The sequence below is a fragment of the Taudactylus pleione genome, unplaced genomic scaffold (genome assembly GCF_031769625.1).
Source record: "Taudactylus pleione unplaced genomic scaffold, aTauple2 ptg000125l, whole genome shotgun sequence".
Lineage (NCBI taxonomy): Eukaryota > Metazoa > Chordata > Amphibia > Anura > Myobatrachidae > Taudactylus > Taudactylus pleione.
Window position 1 is genome coordinate 12,108,197 of NW_028284527.1, and position 23,265 is coordinate 12,131,461.

Here is a 23,265-nt window from a genome sequence, read left to right on the forward strand (position 1 = left end):
CGCGCTGCTTCACCAAGTGGTTTGAACGCATGCAACTTTGCATAGCCTCCTCGGGTGAATACTTTGAAAAAATGTAATGTTCACTTTGTAAATATAATACTTTTTGTGCATCCGGAAACTTATTATACACCGCTCGTATTAACAGTATATTGCAGTGAGTAAGGATGGAGGGTTTTGTGAAAGACTATTTTTAAACTATATCGATACAGGTTAAACTTACAGCTCACAAAAATAAAGGTTGCAAGTTTAATTTATATATATAAATTTATATTACATTCTCTTTAGAATGTAAGCTCTCACGAGCAGGGACCTCTTCCCTCATGTGCTTCTCTTTACATTTTCTTCTACTCTTTACTCCCCATAAGGGCACCTGACCATCGCCATGGGTTACGGCGATTCATCAAAGCCCATGTCATGACTGTTCGTAATTTGTGTGCTCTGTATAAAGTGTGTGCATTATCATAATTTCCTAAAGTATATTTCAGGAATATTTCAGGAATGGCTGCTTGCCATTCAGCACGTCAAAATTGGATTGCCTTAGCTAATCAGAGCAAATGGCCATGTGACACCTAGCCTTTGAAGAAGAGCTTCAGGGATGTAATGTCTGCTCACACACTAGGTGGCCCTGCTCAAGGAGCAGTGCAGTCACACTGGCTGCTAGGAGGGTCATTTGTAACACCTCATGCTAGCAGTCTTCCTATCATAAAATACCCTAAAGGCTCCAGGGAAGTATATTAGTGTCAGGTCTTGTGTAAATGCAAATTAGCACAACTACAAGAGCCTGGGAGAACAAAGGACTGTACTTTTGAGCCTGGGAAGGATGGGGGCTGCTGAGGGAGAGGGGGCGTGTGGAACTAGAATACTCAGCATTCCACACTGCTCCGTGTTCACTTCTAGGGATAGCTGAGAGCGAAGAAGTGCTCCCCATGTCGGTCTATGCTGGTCTCCCTCCACACAGATTCTCAGACTTCAGCGTAAGATACCTTAGGATTCTGACTTTTTAACCTTTACTTATCTGTAATCAATCTGTGCATTTATTATTATTACTATATTTATATGTCTTGTTTATTTAACTATTTTTCTTGTAATTTAACCCTGGAGATCTTTCTCAATAAATACTAAAACTTTATCAGCGTTATCTCTGTGCTCTAATGAATTCACGCGCCTGCAGAGGCCCATGCTATAATTGCGTAATCACTGAGTTTAAATGAGATTTATGTGTCTGGCCAATGTAAGAGAGCTATTTTAATACTCTTCGTGGTGGCAGCTTAAGTAAAACCCATGTCACAACCACCCAGCTACGTCAGGTTGGCGTATCTGAGCGCAAGCTGGGCACGACCTAACACATGACTGCCAACTCCCAGCTGCTTATTATGAGTGCTTTAATCACTATTGCAGCAATGTATATAAATCGTGTCCTTGTTCTGCACTGTAATGTACTGTAAGTTACTTGTTTCTTGTTCACTTATTAGTTCTATGTACTATGTAAGGTGCCTGGGAACACTTGTGGCGCCAAATAAATAAAGGATAATATATTCTATATATAAAAAAAAACCAGTCAATTTCTTTGTGTGTGCATAATCTTTGTAGAGAACACTCAAAACAAATAAAAAACATGCTTTAGTCTTAAATTTTAAATACATTTTTACCAGTGTTGCATCAGACCTACTCAGATTTATTCTGCACTATAAAATTAGCAGTTTTATACTTATTCCACTACAAGAAAAATATAAGTAGGTGTAAAAATCAGGCCATTTTCATGTTCCTTTTTAATAGGTTAGTCTTGGAAGCATTTAAACAATGAATATATATTTCCATGGGCAGCAACTGTAATTGTAACACATTCAGGCTAAATGATTGTAAATAGAAAAAGCATACATTATGCATTGTAGAATCACAGCCATATGTAACTTTATTGCATTAAATAATACCAAATAAGCTCAAAGGGTATAGGGGAGTTCTTTATTCTTTACATATACAGTAATAAATATGTAATAAATAAAAATACACTGAAATGTGGAATTTGTACACATCACCATCATTTGAGAAAAATATGTAGTGATCTTTAATCTGTTCATGTTTTGATTAAAAAAAAAAAGAAAAAGATGTGGTTTGAAGTCATTGATTATACTCAATCAGCACCGACTTGAAAAGTTAAAATTCTGCAGAAAATTTTTAATAAGCATATCTAGCATAAAATGTGTTCATACTGTCCTCTGCCTGAACTAGAATGCAAAACTGACATTAACTTTGCTTTAAGCTACCTAGTGAAAGCCCCAACATTTTCTGGGAAAACTTTCTCTCCTGGACTAAGGTGCTAGAGCATTACTGGCAGTATTTGTCCCACTGGACCACTGAGTCATAACTAAAACCAAGTCTATTAATTTACATTTCTTCATAATTTATAATTATATAATTATATATATATATATATATATATTATAATCATTTCACTTTAGTATAGTGTAATCCCACAACAAATTCCATTTTCTGTGTCTGTTTTATTAGTAGCAAGAAAGGAAGCAATAAAAAAAAATCTTAAGATACTAATTTAGCAGTTTTTTTTTAACCATTTTCTTAAATAAAAAATAAAAGTTGTAAATGTAATTGGATGATTGTCATGTAAAGTTAAAGTGCAGTCTCATATTGAACAGTGAGATTTGAAAGAGGTTTAAAATATAGTTTACACCAGAGATTCCCAAACGCGGTCCTCAAGGCACCCTAACAGTCCAGGTTTTAAAATATTCATGCTTGACCACATGATGTAATTAGTACCTTAGACAATTTGATTTATCCACCTGTGCTCAACCATGGCTCTCTAAAACCTGAACTGTTGGTGTGCCTTGAGGACTGCGCTTGGGAACCTCTGGTTTACACACTACTGTGCAATGCCATTTGAGTTGCTTTATCCCCCGCAAAAAAAAAACCTCAAGTGATTTCAGAACTACGATAGGAGATTGAAATTGTTTATACTTGTATATGTTTTTATAATGCAAACTCAATCTTCCAGCAGTAATTTAATTAGCGTACCACACTGTCTGTATGCTATGAAGAGCTTACTGGCTTTGGCAACACTTACCATAGACAAACAGGTAAACATCACCCCAATATAAAAACATGCTGTATGGGTGAAAAAAAAAATCAGATATTTTTTTTTTTTATAAAATGCTGTATAAGTGTGTACTGGCATTTAATACAGTTTTCACAAAATGGGAACATTGCCCCAAAATTGGAATAGATTAACCGCCATGTTAAACTACTTTCTGTAAAAAAAAAAAAAAAAAACACAACATTCTAGAAGAATAAATCTGTTATTGGACAAATCCAAGTAACCTACCATCTATTTGGCAAATAAGGTGGTCCCTCGCTGGACAACTCAACTGTTTCCCTACAGCTGGGAGCAACCAAAAGCTTTGAGAAGTCAGTTCATGTATAACCATCAGTAAATGAAAATGCTATGCTATTTTTTTAAGAAATTACAGAAATTGCTGCCAATTATATTTAATAAATTTGTGTAGACAAAATATTATATGAGCGACCCTGCTTATGGTAAAAATAATTATATATATATATATATATATATATATATATATACACATACACACACAGCTTGATTTCACATAGCAGTTTGAAGCTTTAAAAGATGCTTTGTGCTACAGCAGTGTATGACATGAGACATAGTAAAAATAGAACAGCATTTTGTATATTATTTGTAACCCTGTGTTTTTCATAGGTGATTTTATTTTATGACTCAACTACTCTACATCTGAGAATAGCCTGAGATGATGCAGGTGCTTTATATACAAGTAGACAACAGCTGTATATGTATGTACCAAATTAAGCAAGATTTGGACCAGTGGATTTCAATAAGCATATATGGATACTTCAGGACATGCTAATGCGGTCTTTTTATTCTGGGGTGGTAGTGGGCGGATGTAGCGGTCTGTAAAATAAAATATGTAAATGTGTTACTAAGCAAAGCCACTATTTACTATCATATAATGCCTTTCTAAAGCCCTTTAAGAAAAGGAGACAGAAGAACGAACAGAGATGCGAGAGAAAAAGAAGAGAGTGAAAGGAGAGAAAGAAAAAAAAAAGAGAAAAGACTTAAGAAAAAAGAATGAGAAAGAAGAGTGAACGGGAAGAGAGAACAATCAAAGGGAGACGCAGAGAACATTTTGATGTTGCAGTGCATTAGGTAAGTGGATCATTTACTTTTGTGCATCAATCCCCCCCTCTGAGTAAATATATCATTAATACAGACAAAGTACCTCATGACTGTTTGAAAACCACAAGGACACAGCAATTACATTTATTGCTTCAGTTAATTATCGCTTACTCAATAGTATTTAGGTTCACGCCAGAATTTGAAGCAAAATAATAAATAAAAGATAAAAAAATAAATAAAATAAAAAACTTTCAGGTAACTGTTTTCTTTAAACATAGTTAACATTCATTATTTAAATAATGAACATAAGAACCAATATATCTTCCAGTGGACATCTCTTCCAGTGTGCTACAGTAATAGTCAGAACTGTGGTTTCGCATTGTCATTTAATATTCTACAAATCTGGACCATTAGTGGTACACAAATACCACAAAACTTTTGCAAAGTGTAATTTTGTCAATATATTTGCCATAAGCTCTATATCACAAGGCTATATGAGGGCAATATTTGGAAATATTAAGAAACTATGAAGCATTTAAAAAAACTAGTTATGTATGGGTTCAAAAATGTCTAGCACATCAGAACCGCTGGACACACAAAGTGACCATGCCCAATTCCTGTGCACACATTTTTCTTGATTCCTCCAACCAGAAAAGTTGGGAGTTCTGATTGTGAAATATTTTTATTAGGAAAAATATGTCAGCCAAGTGCAAGCCATTGTCACCAGATGTAAGAGGTTCCAGGATAGTATCAATCATTAATTTTGGTGCATATAGTATGAAGAAAAATGAAAAAGTTTCCGTTAACCTTTTACATTGATTTATGAATATTTTTATCATAATACTGATCAGGTTTAGTTTTATGGTAAAGGGAGGTTTTCTGTAAACTTCAGGCTTTAAAGATTCCAGTTAGTGAAGAACTATACAAGTATAAAATCAATTAGGTATTAATATTAAATATGATTTAAAATAGGAAGGCTGGTATGCAGTGAATAATTGTGCAATGAATTAGGGCAAAGCAGAATGATTTCAGTGTCAGATATCATCATTCAACAACACAGTAGACTCAAACTGATTTGAAAAAGAACTACAGTGAATGCATGTTATTTTCAAGAATACATAAAAACTCAGTGTTTACTTGCAGAGAGCTTATTATTTGAAGAACAAAGGAAAGTGTGGCATTAGTAATGCAGATTCTGAAAAGGCAAGTGGCAAGACTGTGCCGGGTGTAGCAAAGAATATTTTGTTCCCATCTCTACTGGCAAGACATAAGGCCAGATTGAACGAAAGCTAATTTAAAAAGTAGTGTGCAGAATGTCAGCCGACAAACAATATATTAAAACAAGTAACGTTGGGTTATCTGTGGTCACGCTCTTCATGGTTAGTCCAGTAACTCAAGACTTTACATTCTTGATTTCTTTCTAGATCTTATTTTAATGAAACATACAATGTTAATAAACAGACAAAGTCCAGAGTTAGTATCTTGGTATTATAACATTTATTAAAATAATGCTATGGGGTTAATAGAAACAGCAAAGAACCAAAGAATTAAAATGCAAGCCATGTAAAAACCCAACTAAAACCCATTATGTCTAATGTCATCCAGCCGCTAACTAGAAGCCAAGAAAGACAACACTCCCGATATAATAAAATACTGCAAAACAATTGGCAATTTAGTTATCAAAATTGTGGGTTTTGCATTTTTGTATCCTTTTTCTCAATCGGAAAAAATTCCTTTGAATGTTATATAACATACATATAAAACAAGATAGAAAAATACATTATAAACTTGTAACAATGGCTGTAAATACATTATTTTACAGGTTCTTTTAGGCAATAGGTTGGTTATGATACATACATAGCATGAAACTACTAAGGTTATAAAGAATAGACAAATACATTTTATCTGTACGGTTACATATCAGCGACACTCCCATCTAACCATTCTAACAAAAAATATATAATACTGTCAAAGGAAAAAAGAAAGATCAAAAAGTTACCTAGTTATAAAGAATAAAAACATACAAATCATAATACTGAGATCAAAGGCATTCGCAGATTTCAAAAGTCATGCTTTTTTTTTTTTTTAAGTTGACCCATTTGTTTGTAAGTTTGTTCATAGCAATCATGTCTTACACATGTCTATTCAATAGACTTGCACATTATCCACCACTCTCAAAAATTAAAAAGTCCTCTAAAACATCTAAAAATGTCCAGGTTTATCGCAGCTGAGATGAAACTGGATCAAATACTGATTTTTAAACTGGTTGATCTCTCTAAATGCGCAAGAGTTGCAAAATTGTTCAAACCATTCCCTGCAAAGGGAAGAAAATTCTAGCAAAAATTAAAATACAAATTAATACATATTGACTAGGAAGACAAAGCTGGTGGCATGGTAAATAAAATCTGGCTGACTAGGAAAGGATGAATGTCTGTTGCATAGTAAATAAATTGATTTATTCCAGTGAGTTGGGATGGCAGATGAGGTCACCACAAAGGTGCTTGTAATCTAAGCTCTCTAGGCTTTACTGCTGACATTTAATAGGGATTCCTTAAGAAACTGCACAGAGGAAAAGACTGGGAAAATATGTATCAGGTCTTTGCCATATTTATATAAAAAAAAATTCCACAAGAAAACAAAAACACTATGCGGAAATGGTGAGATTTACAAAACTGCTCCATAGAGGTGTCAAAGGTACAGTATTATACACGTATGTGTGTATATACAGATATTTTTAAAAAAATATATACACACAATATATATTTTATCTTGACAAAGACTGAATATTTTCTCAGGCTTGAGTACATATCATACTGGGCGACAAACTTTTGTACTTTGACTGAATTTTGGAATTTCTCTGACAGTCAACTGGATGTGGCCTTTTGAAACTTGCTTGGCAACAGGTTGCAAGCCCTGCTGTCCCTGACACAATTACTAAAAGGAACAAACGTATACAAAAACACAGGACTAAATGACCATGGAGAAAAATAAGGCACTTTCTTTTCCTTAGACTTACACCAATATTAAAACTAAAAGGAGGACAAAGGGGGAAGGGTAAAAAGAGAAAAGGCTCTTTTTGGTCTTATTCCTTGACTACCACCAAAACAAAATCATTCTATGTAATAAAGGGTTTTTTTTCTTTTTTTCTTTTTTTTTTTATAACACTTGAAAGTATAAAATGCTACATTTCCAAAAATATATTTTTTTTCTGCACCAGCACCCTTGTATAGTAAAAGTGTCTACTTTTTTTGTTCATGTTTTCAATGCACAAGACTTGTATCTACAATTTCATTACAATTATACAGCAAATAGGCAAGCATGGCTTTTACATCCTTAATGTTTTTTTTTCTATACAGGGAGGTCTAAAAACATATATTTGAACAGTTTGCCCAGTAATGTGATACATAATGCATGTACCTTGTTCAATTATTCTATTACATGAGGCTTTAAGTGTAATTATTCTTTAATTGAATCACTTGTGTAAAATTTCAATGTTGCAGTTTCATTTTAAATTGTAGGTTAAAAATGTACAACTCAGATTTTTATGGCACCCTTATTAATGTAACAAATTTGGCAGGCAATATCACAAAGAAATATAGATTGTAATGTTGACCCTGTAAGGGCATTGTAGTGACTAAATAGTATTTGAAACATTTGTTCTTTTTTCCTAAAATATGTAAAAATCACTTCACCAGTGAAATCCCTGACCAATCAGGTTCATGCATGATGCATCATCACAACACAGTACATTCAGCTTTTACTGCACTATACGAGAGAAAAAACAAACAAATCATAGTTCCCTAGAAGTTTCTCACAGTAACTGCCTCTGTCATCGGTAGTTGAGGATCAGCTGTCTCGCCAGTACTGTAGGTGAAGCCTTTATACCGTTCGTTTGGTTAGGACACTAGAATATGATCAGTGCGGAGGGCTGAGTTGGACCTTATTGCTTTACTACTATTCAGTGCAGGTACTAGATTTTCACCCAATCAGGGGGAAGAAAAACAAATACAAATAATGTTGAGTTGGAAGAATACTATTTTTCTGTGTGTCTTTTGTTAGATGGTAAGACGAACGGACAAGTGCCTCAGCTCGCTGCACTGAAGACAGGCAAGCAGAGGCGATTACCAGTTAACTGATCAGCAGGCAGGCATGGTCAGGTCATCATTGGGTGAAGAATTCAGAGGTCAGAAGGTCATAGGTTAGTTGCCGGTGGCGGCTGGGTGGTTAGAAACAAAAGATAAAAAAAATGAAAATAAAAAAAATGAAAAAAAAAAGAAAGAAAAGATAGAGAAGAGATTAGTTTCAGCTAGTGACTGCTTAATGACAACATGAAAAAACTAATCACAACTAATAAAAAACAAGCATGTTTAATACTGACATACTGATTGACACCATCTACAGAATGCAACAAAATCATGACAAGGTATCATGATTCGAATGTGTGAAGGAGGAGCCCACGCCCATAAAACTGGTTAACAAGAAACAAAATGGAAATAAACACGACTAAGGGCTAATGGTTAGTAGCAGTCGGAAATTGGAGACAATATAATGAATCAGCTTTGAACTGAGAAAGAAATTTGGAGACAGTCAGTGCACACAATCAGTATCTGACTGCTATTAAGCATTAGTATTCCCCCCAATGGTGCAAGCATTGAAGCATCTATTATTAATGATGATGTGATTATTAACTTGTTAAAAGTAATGGATCTAAAGAATTTAATTTAAAAAAAAATAAAAAAAATAAAGAAAAGTAAAAGTTTTTAACATAAACTATGGGCCAAACAAGGTAGTTTTTGTTCAATAAACTTTTATTGCTCAATTTCTATTTACAAACACAAAATATCTTGGCCTCATAATACAAAGCAATAATAAACTCTGGTCTAGCACAGTAGGCATCATCATGTAAACCAGGAACGGCTAACACTATTGCTACTTGCAGCATTTCCAGTTGAAAATACTAATTTACACATATAGGACACATATAAAATGCATTTGTATGTAAACACTGTAAAAGTCCTGGCTTTTATTTATTTCTAGAACTTGAAATACATAAAAAAAAACAAATAATCTAATACACTAATAAAGCATTTTATAACTACAAACAGCCCTCTTTAATTTCAAAGCTAATACTCTGCAAATACAATAAATTCTGACATTTCATATACATTCCTGCATTATATTTTTATATTTCTTACGCCATCTGTAAATACTATTTTCTTTTCAAAAAATAAAAATAAAAATACAGTAAAACATAAAAAGTTCTCAAGTGGAAAGTCAACATTCCCAGTGTTCTTGAGTTCTTCCTTCCTCAAATAACTCACATTCTCCTTCACTAAACTTGGTCCACTTAACAGTAGTATTTTTTTAAGACTCTTTCAACAGCTTTACTATATATTATGAGGTTCAATTTTCTTTATTTTGTACGGTTGCCATTTTGACTAAAGCAGAGGAGATGTAGACGAGAAGTATTCAGTGCAAAGTCAGAATTGTGGCATTTCGTAAAATGAAATCCAGTAGGTTCACAGATAGCTTAGTCTTAAAGGCCACGTATCAATTGGTCAACTTCATAAAAGGGAAAGGTCTCTGGCTTAAAATCATATTACTAAATTTCCCTTCCAATATATTATGCATCCTTTAGGAACATTGAAATGTGTGACGTTCCCCTTAAGTTCTTACTAAGAACTAGGATGCTTGCTGAATGTTTTCCAGAAAAATAACAAAAAAAATAAATAAATATAAAATGTGGTTCATTACTACCACAATTCAATTATACAGTCTAAAGAAGTGTATAATAATAATACACTTAATGCACATTGATTACAATGCACTCTTTGCTTGGATATTTTTATCCAGTTACAATGTGGTTACTTGGTTATATGCATGCAGAACTACTGCATAATAAGGCAGTAAAACATACTGGCATACCAGTGATATATCCTCTGCAAAGTCTCTGGCCATACACAGTACACACAGGTTTAACATCTGTGCAACATCAGATAACAAGAAGTTTATTTCAGTCTGTGTTACAACAATTACAATGAATATTGTATAATATAAAGTGTAGTAATTAAGAACTACTCAATTGACTGTCCATCAATAGTCAAGAATGCTTAATTATAAAAGAAATTTGTCTTATTGGAGGTCAGAAATTAAAATAATGTAAAAGTTCTTTTTTATTTAATTTGTTATTAAACACTCAATAGACATGAATTTATGCTATGGCTGAATGAAAGGGATACACAGTTGTACAACTCCACCAGACCAGAAAGGTTATTTAAAACTAGTACTTTTGATGTTTTGGCATGTAGTAAAATTCCAATTCAATGTAACTAGTGGAGCATAAATCTTCCAATTTCTATCCATGCTCTTTAAAATACATATACATATATATATACACACACATATTTGTTGTTTTAGACCTGTATTGTAATCTTGTTAAAAGTCTGTCGTAAGTGCACTTATGTTTAAGAAGGGCCCTTCATATTAGATGGGCCCTTCGAGTAAGAAGGAATGTTGAGACTGACCAAGTATTATGAATAATTGTGCATTGTTCTTCACATCCTAAACGAATCACACACTTATTTTCTGAAAGGACACACATATGGAAGTACTATTTTTATTTATTGGATCAACTATTATCTATGGAAAGGATTCAATTCAACGCTATGGCTGCAAAGTGCCTCTTGAATACTTTTGTAACAGTAATTTCGTAGAGGTGTACAAGAAAATTAGCGAAGTTTGGCTACTATAATAGATTGTAATGGGTGTATTCGGACATTGCAATGGTGTCTGGCAATATATGGCCAAGAATTTAAATGCCCCTATATTTGTTAAGTGGATAATACACAAAAGTACTATTTTATACCATGTGTTAATTTAACTTTCAGCATTTAGGTTATATCGATAAAAATAAGATAAGAATGGCAAGATTTACTGGCAATATAAAATTATGTAAAGCGCCATGGATTCAAATATTCAATTTCTTCAGCCAAAATAAATACATTTTTAGGTTCTTTTATATTTAAGCATTCACCTGTCTTGCTTTGCAACACCAAACTTAATTCTGCATACCAACCATAAGAAGTGGCTCCAATTTCTCTTAAAGCAGAGACTGCGTTGTCACCATTTAATAATAAAAAAATAAATAAAAAAGGGGCACACTTCCAAAAAACAAACTCAACCATGCTTTGTTACTCATAAGCCTGAATGCCCGCTCTGCATAGTTGGGTTGCATATCATGTGGTGTTGTAAAGTGTACTTATAGACAAAGCATTTCTCAGAACAAAAACTACACAGCTAAACTAACCTCTGTCTGCGGTCACAATCCTTTGGTAAGGATGGACCCGCATATCATGCCTTCGAACTTTAGTTGCCACCGCACCTAGTTAAATTGCAATTACCAAGACAAAGTTAGAAAACAATACATCGATTTAAAAATACACACGACACATTAACAGTAGGTTTAATCAAAAGTAGATTTTACATGATTATTTGCTACAAAAAAAGGATTTATATTTAAGAAAGCAACAAGTTAAGGCACAGTAGTTTGAGTCCTTACTATATGAAAGATACGTGTGCAGATTAATATTGCATTTGAGATCGCACCTCTGGCCTTAACCTGTTCAGCCCCACAAGTTCAGCTGATGTCTGCAAGCACCAGTGACACTGAAGGGTATCATAATGCATTCACTTGCCACTGAATAGCAGTATCTCTGAAATCTGTTAGACCCGAGTAAAAATAAGCTTTACTAGTCACATAATCATTGAAGTGCTTTATTTGAAGCTGATTAATGCAATTTTTTTCTCTCACTTTAATACTGACATCAGTTAAATAAAAAAAAAAATCCAGTTTTACATGTTTAATTTACTTGACCTTTTAAATATCTTAAGTCAATAAGTAGGAACCACATGAATTAAGTGATTAGTAAAGCGCACAGAATAGGAAACTTAGCAGTCAGTATTCTACTACACACTCACTGCTACTTTTTAAACGAATAGACTAAATCAAATATTGATCAACATAAAAGGGTTTATTTCATCTATGTGCAAAATAAAAAAATAAGTGCAAGTAAGTCACTGACTGCTAGGCAAAAGTTTTTCTTATAGATATTTTTTTTTTTTTTCCAAGACTGCTGAAACTAGGCAATTGCTAAAATTCAAAACTGGTGGTCATTGAGCGGTCAATTAAGATTTTCTTGCATTCTTAGCCTTTCGTGGGGAAAGCCATACCTGAAGATAAAAGGAAGGGAATTGAAAAGAAGTTAGCAACTGTCTTAACTTTTGACATAATGTCACACTAGCAGGGTATAGGTAGAAGTCGTCTGAAATAGGAATATATGGATTTTGTAAAATATTTCACATCTAATGTAAAAAGAACGGAAAACCCCAATCCACTCCACTAAATATACTACATAATGTATGGAAACATGGATTGCTTAATTTCCCAAAGCAATTGTGCTTTCAGTGTGTTATAAGAGCATCAACATTTAAAAAAAATCCTCCCACTATGAACATCCCCACATTAGAAAGATGCAGCTGATCATTTTTTAACGTTGCTTAAGACATCAGGATGTTTTCATTGATGATATTTAATTGTTGCCATAATATATATTAAAAAACCCATTACATTTGAATTAAAAGAAGCCAAGTAGGGTGACATAATGGCAAACTTTTTGTTTGCAAGGTTTATGCAAAGTAGTTTAAAAATGTACTAAACAATTGCCATTTCAAATATAGACTAAACCAATACGGCATATGTATGTTCTGTGTGTGGCCAAGTCTGTAAAATTATCATAACAAAATGTGGTTTGGAAAACAGCCGTTGACGCTAACGTAGCATTTCATATACACAAAGAACATACACATGCCGCATATCATTTTAATCAGCAAAGTCAGCTTGTGCGTCTTTGGCACATCTCATTGCAAATAAGACATTTGTTGAAAAAAGACGCACGAAAAGATGCTCAGCATGAGTAAACTCACACGGGACTAGGCGCCCTGCAGCAACAATGACTGATGCCTGATGACACATCTGTACCTTAGTCATAATGTATCACATATATTCCCCATATGTTCAAAGTATTAAATAAAGCTCCAGTTCATGGTTCTCATTACTGTTTTATATTTTCTCTATCGACTTAACCACAAAAGCATTGGGGGTATTCCAGTAAACTTGGATGCTTAGTTGGAAATATTGGGTGAATTGAAGGGCAGATATGGACAAAATTGCACAATGTTTGTCAGGGGTGTTTAGTTACATTGATCTGGCTGTGATGTGACCAATTTGATCTAGAACTTGCTTATTCTTTATTTGAAATAAATCTTCTGTGTCATATGTGACTCGAAGAGAAATCAAAACACACCAATTGTATACACTGCACTGTAGACAGGACAATATACAGTGCCTTGCAAAAGTATTCACCCCCTTTGCATTTTTCATGTTTTGTTGCCTCACAACCTGGAATTAAAATGGATTGTTTGATGGTGTGCATCATTTCATTCACAGAACATGACTACAACTGTAAAGTTGTGTTTTTTTTATATTGTGAATCAAACATTTAGGACAACATAACAGAAAACTTCACCATGTATAACAATTCACCCGCCTAAAGTCAGTACTTTGTCGAGCCACCTTTTGCGGCAATTACAGCAGCAAGTTCCTTCGGATAAGTCTCTATGAACTTGCCACATCTTGCCCCTTGGATTTTTGCCCATTCCTCAAGGCAAAACTGCTGCAGCTCCTTCATGTTGGATGGTTTTCGCTTGTGAACAGCAATCTTCAAGTCTGAACAGATTCTCAATTGGATTGAGATCTGGGCTTTGACTAGGCCATTCCAACACATTTAAAAGGTTTCCCCTTAATCCACTCGAGTGTTGCTTTAGCAGTATGCTGCGTGTCATTGTCCTGCTTAAAAGTGAACCTCCATCCCAGTCTCAAATCACAGGCAAACAACCAGGTTTTGCTCAAGAACATCCCTGTATTTAAGCACCATCCATCTTTCCCTCGACTCGAATCAGTTTCCCAGTCCCTGCTGCTGAAAAACATCCCCCACAGCATGATGCTGCCACCACCATGTTTCACTGTGGGGATGGTGTTCTTGGGGTGATGGGATGTGTTGGGTTTGCACTAGACACAGTCAGGTGCATAAATATTGGGACATTGACAGAATTTTCATATTTTGAACTCTATTCACCACCACAATGGCTTTGAAATGAAACAAACAAGATGTGCTTTAACTGCAGACTTTCAGATTTAATTTGAGGGTAATTACATCCAAATCAGGTGAACAGTGTAGGAATTACAACGGCTTCTATATGTGCCTCCCACTTTTTAAGGGGCCAAAAGTAAATGGGACTATCAACTCAAAAGCTATTTCATGGACAGCTGTGGGCTATTCCCTCATTATTTCATTATCAATTAAGCAGGTAAAAGGTCTGGAGTTGATTCTAGGTGTGACATTTGCATTTGGAATCAGTTGCTGTCGACTCTCAATATGAGATCCAAAGAGCTGTCACTATCAGTGAAGCAAGCCATTATTAGGCTGAAAAATCAAAACAACCCCATCAGAGAGATAGCAAAAACATTAGGTGTGGCCAAATCAACTGTTTCAAACATTCTTAAAAAGAAAGAATGCACCGGACAGCTCAGCAACACCAAAAGACCCGGAAGACCACGGAAAACAACTGTGGTGGGTGACAGAAGAATTATTTCCCTGGTGAAGAAAAACCCCTTCACAACAGTTGGCCAAATCAAGAACACTCACCAGGAGGTAGGTGTATATGTGTCAAAGTCAACAATCAAGAGAAGACTTCACAAGAGTGAATATAGAAGGTTCACCACAAGATGTAAACCTTTGGTGAGCCATAAAACCAGGAAGACCAGATTAGAGTTTGCCAAACAACATCTAAAAAAGCCATTACAGTTGTGGAACAACATCCTATGGACAGATGAGACAAAGATCAACTTGTACCAGAGTGATGGGAAGAGAAGAGTATGGAGAAGGAAAGGAACTGCTCATGATCCAAAACATACCACCTCATCAGTGAAGCATGGTGGTGCTAGTGTCATTGCGTGTGCATGTATGGCTGCCAATGGAACTGGTTCCCTTGTATTTATTGATGGCAATATTATATGCTCATATTCAGTCAAATGCTTCAGAACTCATTGGACGGCGCTTCACAGTGCAGATGGACAATGACCCGAAGCAAAAGCAACCAAAGAGGTTTTTAAGGCTAAAAAGTGGAATGTTATGCAATGGTCAAGTCAATCCCCTGACATGAATCCGATTGAGCATGCATTTCACTTGATGAAGACAAAACTGAAGAGAAAATGCCCCAAGAACAAGCAGGAACTGAAGACATTTGCAGTAGAGGCCTGGCAGAGCATCACCAGGGATGAAACCCAGCGTCTGGTGATGTCTATGCATTCCAGACTTCTGGCTGTAATTGCCTGCAAAGGATTTGCAACAAAGTATTAAAAAGTGAAAGTTAGATTTAGGATTGTTTAGTTTGTCCCATTACTTTTGCCCCTTTAAAAAGTGGGAGGCACATATAGAAACCGTTGTAATTCCTACACCATTCACCTGATTTGGATGTAATTACCCTCAAATTAAATCTGAAATTCTGCAGTTAAAGCACATCTTGTTTGTTTAATTTCAAAGCCATTGTGGTTGTGAATAGAGGCCAAAATATGAACATTCTATCAATGTCCCAATATTTATGCACCTGACTGTAGCGTTTTCCTTGGTGGCTGAAAAGTTCAATTGTAGTCTAATCTGACCAGAGCACCTTTCTTCATACATTTGGGGAGTCGCCCACATGCCTTTTGGCAAACTCAAATCGTGTCTTCTTATTTTCATCACTAAGTAATGGCTTTTTTCTGGCCACTCTTCCATAAAGCCCAGCTCTATGGAGTGTATGGCTTATTGTGGTCACATGCACAGATACACCAGCCTCTTCTGTGGAACTCTGCAGCTCCTTCAGGGTTATCTTTGGTCTCTGTGCTGCCTCTCTGATTAATGCCCTCCTTGTCCGGTCTCTGAGTTTTGGTGGGCGGCCCTCTCTTGGTAGGTTTGTTGTGGTACCATGTTCTTTCCATTTGAAGATAGGGATTTGATGGTGCTCCCGGGTATCATCAAAGATTTGGATATTTTTTCAATACCCAAACCAGAATTGTTCTTCTCAACAACTTTGTCCCCGACTTGTTTGGAGAGCTCCTTGGTCTTCATGGCCTCTTGCTTAGTGGTGTTGCAGCCTCTGGGGCCTTTCAGAAAAAGGTGTGTTTATACTGATAGATCATGTAACACTTAGATTTCACACAGGTGGACTTCATTTCACTAATTATGTGACTTCTGAAGGTAATTGGTTGCACCAGAACTTTTGAGGGGCTTCATAGCAAAGGGTGTGATTACATACGCACATGCCAATTTTCACAATTTTATTTATAAAGATTCTTTTTTATATATTTTTGTCATTTCACTTCACCAAATTAAGACTATAGTGTAGATCCATCACATAAAATTCAGATGAAAAATATAAATAAATAACAGGTTGTAATGTAACAAAAAAGGTAAAAAGCCAAGGGGGGTGAATACTTTTGCAATGCACTAGTATTGTTGTTGAGGCACTGGCCTGTATTGATTAAGTGTCACGATTTGGTAATTCCTTTATTGGACACTGTCCGCTACACAATCTTCGTGAAATGCATTTTTATGCAAAAAAAAAAATCACAATATACAAATAAAAGGCATCAAAATCATAAAACCCTTTATGGTATAAAAGTTTGCGCCATGCAAGTCGATAGCTCCAAGCATTTCTTTGTGAGACTTTTTACCTGTAAATGCATCATATTCGCAAAGCGATGCGAATAAGACAAGTAGCTTCTGCTGATTAAAATATGTGGCATGCCTATATTCTGTGCGCGACTGCAGGTGTATCTGAATGTGAAATGCTACATTAGTGTCAGCTTAGCATTTCACATGAAGTTACAGCCGCATATCATCTTAAATCAGCAGAAGCTGCTTGTGCGGCCTATATGCATCACTTTGGAAATAAGAAAGATTTGAAGGTAAAAAGTTGCACGAAAGATGCTCAATCGCTACAGAGTCACGCAACAGCAAGGCGCGAAAAGAAGTGCTGTTTAACACTAAAGAAAGTAAAATGTATGTGGACACATCTGTAGCGGCACTGACTCACGGGTAATTGAATGACAACTATGATACTAGATTGAAGAGAACTGGTACTTGCCATTGACAACTTAAACATCTCATCCAGCAACAATCATTGGTGCAATATTGTATAAAGCATCCATCTAACCTACCTAACGCAAGTTTCTTTACACTACTTGATGCATTCATTTATTATTCAGTGAACACTATTGTATTCTCTTTACTTTCTCTGTTTCACATTGAAATCTATGAACAGAGGATATTAACAGACACTCCAATTTACCTGCCATCTCCAACTAAGGAGCAAAGTGTGTCAGAATACCCACCATGCTTGCTGATGCACAGGAGAGAAAGGTTGAAAGCTAGTTCTTTTTATGCCCATTGGATTTCTTAAATATGACCATCTTATTATGTACATTTCATATTCATGATTGTATATATTTTGAATCTATTAAGCGTTTGTGGTATTCTGAATTTAAGAACCTTTAAGAAAATTAAAAGCTCATGATTTTTGTCATCATTCTACTTCCTCCTCTACCTTTTTAATTTTGAGCTATACATTGCCTCTCCCATGCTATATTCCAGAGATCCGTTGCTACCTTCATAATCATTGCACTACTTCTATTTTAAAATTTTAAAAACATATGGAGATATACATTGCTGCCATATTCATTTGTATTACATCATATCACTGAGCATATGTACTGCTGGAATACTATTTGGTTGGGTACCGGATGTCCGCACTTGGGATCCCGGCAGTCAGAATCCCAACGCCGACATCCTGACAGGCTATTTTAACCCTACCTCTTAGCCTAACCTTCCCCAGCAGCCTAAACCTATCCTTCCCCCTGCAGCCTAAACCTAACCCTACCCCTAGTGCCTAACCCCTAACCCCACTACTTACCATCGGGATGCCGGCGCCGGGATTCTTAACGCCGCCATCCCGACAGCTGGTATTTAAACTACATCCCTTACTATGACTGGCAGCATGTTACTATTAATGCTGGCATACTACTGCATTACTACAGAATGCACAATGTGTCCAATGATGGATTGTGGCGAATAGTCTGGCTTAATGGAAGTGATCTGTAAAAAAACATGAATGTGTAAGCAGATGTCTTGTAAATGTAGTTGTACACTTTAGTAACTAATTAACAATTTCTCTAAAAAGTTAAAATAGAAGTTGTAAGAAACCACACCACTTGCTCTATTTTAAACTATTTAAATCTTCTATGCAGAGAGTGAAAGCAGTTATCAATTCAGAAATAAAGGCATACTTGCCTACCGTAGAGATGTGTCCTCATACACCTAGTCACACTACAACATGCGGCACGAGATGCCTGGTGCAAGTGACTCTTCAGGTACTGCGTGATCGCATGCTCTGAACGTTTATTTTTTGCCTGAAAATGCATCTAATCCGCAAATGGATGCGACAAACCACTTCACGAAGAGTGCACTGATTAATTCCATGTGTGATACTTGTATAACTGTGTGCGACCAAGTCTGGATACGAAGCACAATGAAACTTGGCGTAGAAAAAAGCATTGTAGCACTTCGTATACAGATTCAGTCTCAGTTGCACACAGATAAACCAGTGTTTCATATCAAATGAATCATCCATTTGCAGCGAAAACGCAATTTAGGGTGAAAAAGATGCATCAACAAGAGTCAGACGGGACCTGGCGTGCCAAGAAGCTTTCTTTTGCGCAACTGCAGGAATAGTGTTTGAGGACACATCTGTATATCACAGGACTCCGAGCGTACACATTTGGGGGCAAGGTCTCACCAAAAAGTGTGAAATGATGGGACATATGAAAGGTCCAGTGTCTTTCACTGAAATGAAACATGCATATTACTTTATATACAAAATATATATTCCCCATTAATAACAAGATAATTAGTGCCAATGTGCTCCTGAAGTATCTACATGAATATTTGTAAATGTAAAGGTTCTTCATATAGGCAGCACATTTTAAAAGTTCAGCAGTCCTTTAAATCTGGTAAGTTATAAATTATCCTGTTTACTCACAGAGCCTAGGAAAATTAAACAGGTTTAAATCATTTTAAATATTTTTACCAAAATTATAATTTTTTCCTTTAAAAAAAAAAAAAAAATAAAAAATAATAATTTTCTTTACTTGATAATCAGAATATATCCATGGGTGTGTGTGGGGACAAAAAATAAAATTAGCATCTGCACAACAGATGACATTGTACAATGTCAGAATCTTACCTAATACCCCACTTGCATCAATGGGATACTCAAGGATTGATGTAGCCGGGGCCAGTGTATAGGGGTAGTCATAAGGTGTGTAGATCAAGCCAGCCTCTGGTCCTTGGGACATTAATGTCGGGTGGTGGGCTCCATTTGGCATGACAGCGGCTGTCTGTATTTGTCTGAGCAAAGGCATTAAGGTAGGGCCAGCTGGCGTAGGGGCACGCAGTGCAGATGGAGGCAGAACAGGCGCAGGCCCAGTTATGATCCGCGGGGCCTGAGCTGTCGCTGCAAGAGAAAAGGCAAGGGCTGCTACAGTAAGCAAAGAAAAATTAGAAGTGTAGATGCAGCAGTATGAAAAAGTAGGATAGGGAGTAGATGAAGAAAGAGCAGTAGAAAGAAGCAGGAAGGAAGGGGGAAAAAAAAAAAGGAGAATCATTAGTTCATGCGCTAATCACACAAAGTGCCAAAGCACACCACTCAGATGCAAACAAGCTATCCCAAATAGCAGTGTGATTAAATGCAACCATGCTTAAAATCAAAGCAAAATACCCTAATGTAGGGTACCACAGAAGTGCAACTGATTATTGATAAGACTGAAAACACTGAAGATAGACAGTTTAATTTAAAAAAAAAAAAGTTAAGAGTAGCCAGTGATTTTGCAAAAGTAGTATCCAAAATGTGAGGAAAGAGCAAAGATATTTGTATGGTCACAAGGAACAAACATTTAAAAGCATAAGAAAGTTGCGTAAAAATGGTGACCAGCATAACAAATGTGTAAAACAACAAGTCAAAAACTAGAGTTGTAAGACAAAATTAAATAAATGACCTTTTTTATTTTAATAATACAGACATTCACTTGAGCCAAACCCTGCCCCCAATTGCCAGGATCTTCTAGCTCCCTGTTCCTATACTCACACGTTCCTCAAACAGTTAATGGCCAGTTCTCCCGCGATCGACACCCTGGGGCACACTGAATTAATATAGAGAATACTTGACCATTTACAAAATACTCAACTTTTGGGGGGAGGGGGGGCAGTAATGGGCTCTGAGGAGAGTAGGTAACCCTCTCTCCATTTCTATGATGAAGTGGTCTGGTCACAATGACATGATTTATATAGCACCATCAACACCACACCCCCTTTTTCAGCTGGATTCCCCCTCCCCCGGATCTCCCAGAGGGCAGATCAGGGAAGTAGGCAAGTATGATACTGAGAGTAGTGGATGTGTATTAAAAGAAATCAGATCAGTGTTCTCAATACACTAGCTATGCTATATTCTTTAAACATTCCCCAGAAGTCTGACTGGTAACTGGCAGTGGGGAGTACAGTGCTAGTTATATAAATAAGAGAAACAACTAGGTGGAGATTTTCTCTAGTGATTGGTCCAGGTTTCCAATGTGTATAGACAGGTTCACGAATGGCTTAACACATGGCTAACCATAATGTTGCTATAATCAAAATGAGCAGACCAAGGGCGGGATACGTCAACGCTAAAGTGCATGCAAACCTCCACAAAAATCCTGGGGGGTTTGACCGCATTTTTCCATAGACCTGATAAGCCTATGGGCTTCTCATCAGAACGCTTCACGAGAAGGATCCATCAGGATCCTTTCTGGGGTCACCCCGCAGCTTGCGCAGAGAAAATCCCGGGTCATAAACCCAGAAGTCCCGGATGTCGCAAAGGACAACTCTCATCCAAAGAGATGTTTTTGCATAAATGATCATGCGCAAGTCTTTAGATCATTGCAAGACTTTAAAAATGCAGTATAATTTCCTGCAAGATTTACTTTAAAAGTAACAGTTCTTAACGTTCTAAGGGGCCAAAGGAGCAAGCACCGACGTGGAATGCTGGCAACTGCACATCAACTCGCCCCAGACTAGTGGATTATCGTATGTAGCCCTATGGCGCTGCAAACAAAAATCTGAGCTACCAGAAGTATGCCAAATGACTGCACTTACTCACAGGGCGAGCCAACTGGCTCCTAATTGAACCGATCCCTATGTAGCAGAAAATAATCATTAGAAGGGCATGATAGTTTTTGGTACCCCTATGTTCCGATATTCCCCATTAATAAGGGGAAAACAAAAAAAAAACAACAATGAATGCAACACCTGTACCACTTATTCTTCACCCCAGCTTATTAAAAAGTTGAATGAAAAATTTCACAAGACTAAATTTTCAATGTTAGGTTATCCAGTTTTATGTTTTTAAACAGCAGCTGCAAAGAATCAGTCAGAGAGTACTAGATCGTCAATATGAATTTTTGTTTACATATGTAGTACACACAAAGCATGCCTGATTGCGCAACTAAAAGGTAAACAAAGATGGAATAAAGAACTGCACGTTTTACATAAAAACATGAGAATAAACAATACAATGTGATGATTTAAAACTCCATTGAGAAATTAAGATGGTACACATACGATATTTGTTAACTAAGAGGAACCTAATACAAGATTATATAGTATATAGACATACAAAGGGGGCTGTCAGATTGGTAATGTTTGTTGGTGTGCATTGTGGGTACCTAAACCATAATTTTAAGGGGGCTCTCCATCCAAAGCAAATTTATAAAGTAGCATATACAGGTGGTACTGTTAACTAACCAGGGCATCTGGCCTCTATACACAAGAAATGTGGTGGACACACATTTGGAATGTAAGTATATATATTTTATTATATTGATTCTATTTTTTTTTAGTTCAGAAGCCCTTTACATGAAGAGCAATACACGTTTTGTAACTAATGCCTTCTAATAAATGTTGCCCTTCATTAGTCTGATTACACTTGTCTGCTAAAATCATGTTTGCTTTTATGGGGAAGATTTAGCAAACCTACTTAAGAGAACAAGTCAGATGTTGCCCATAGTGACAAGATTAGTACATTCTATAAAATCGTTACAAAGGATAGCAAAAATTACTGCACTTGTTCTTAATGTATATATATGCAGAGATTAATACTGGACAGTGCTGCTTTTATGACTAACATGACTTAGTAGATGTGTCACTAAATTTGATATAGAGGGGACAAGTAAATATAGATCTATAAAATATACATATCTATAGTATAGATAGGATGATTAATGGCAGCACTCAGAATAAACATGCTTACAACTGCATTTATGGATCAACATTTCAATATGATCGCATTTTTCATCAGGATCATACAGAATTTATTCAAAAAGTGGGTGTCAAGCACAGGGTGTAATAATAACAACTGACTGCAGAGTAAATTTCCAATGACTTTTCAGTGCATTTATTAGGCACGGTCATCAGGAGTGAAGGCACTAGGTGCCGCTATTTTGTATTTGGAGTGCTGAACTTTGTTAGTCATATTATAAACAAATACATAAATAAAAAGACTACTTACGTGATTTTAAGTTGGCGTCTCTGTATGTGCCATTTAGGATGGCCAGTTCCATCAACTGCATTTTTTTTAAACTGTCCTCTCCTTCTGCCTGGGAGTGGAGAAAAGACACATAGAAGTGTGTAAATATAACTGGAAATCAATCTTACATAGCTACTATTAAAATTTGATTTCACAAGTCAAACTGTGCAATTAAAAGAACAGTTAAGAACATGGGAAATATCTTGTAGTCACCTTTTTTTTTATCACCCAGATTCCATTAGGATAAGGGATTTTTAAAATACATTTTTAAATACCCGATTTGGATAGTAATGTGGATTACACTGTTTTGTCACTCTGCCTTAAGG

General features: G+C 36.0%; 1 protein-coding gene across 1 annotated transcript; it reads right to left on the bottom strand.

Moving 5' to 3' along the window:
- Window positions 1-1,948: 1,948 nt before the first annotated feature.
- LOC148523944 (KH domain-containing RNA-binding protein qki.L) lies at window positions 1,949-23,009 on the bottom strand (the record flags this gene model as incomplete). The annotated part of the gene is made up of 4 exons (XM_088472534.1): window positions 1,949-8,384; window positions 11,475-11,549; window positions 19,568-19,861; window positions 22,922-23,009. Coding segments are annotated over 4 exons (474 nt in total), but the record flags the coding sequence as incomplete, so codon positions are not given.
- Window positions 23,010-23,265: the final 256 nt, after the last annotated feature.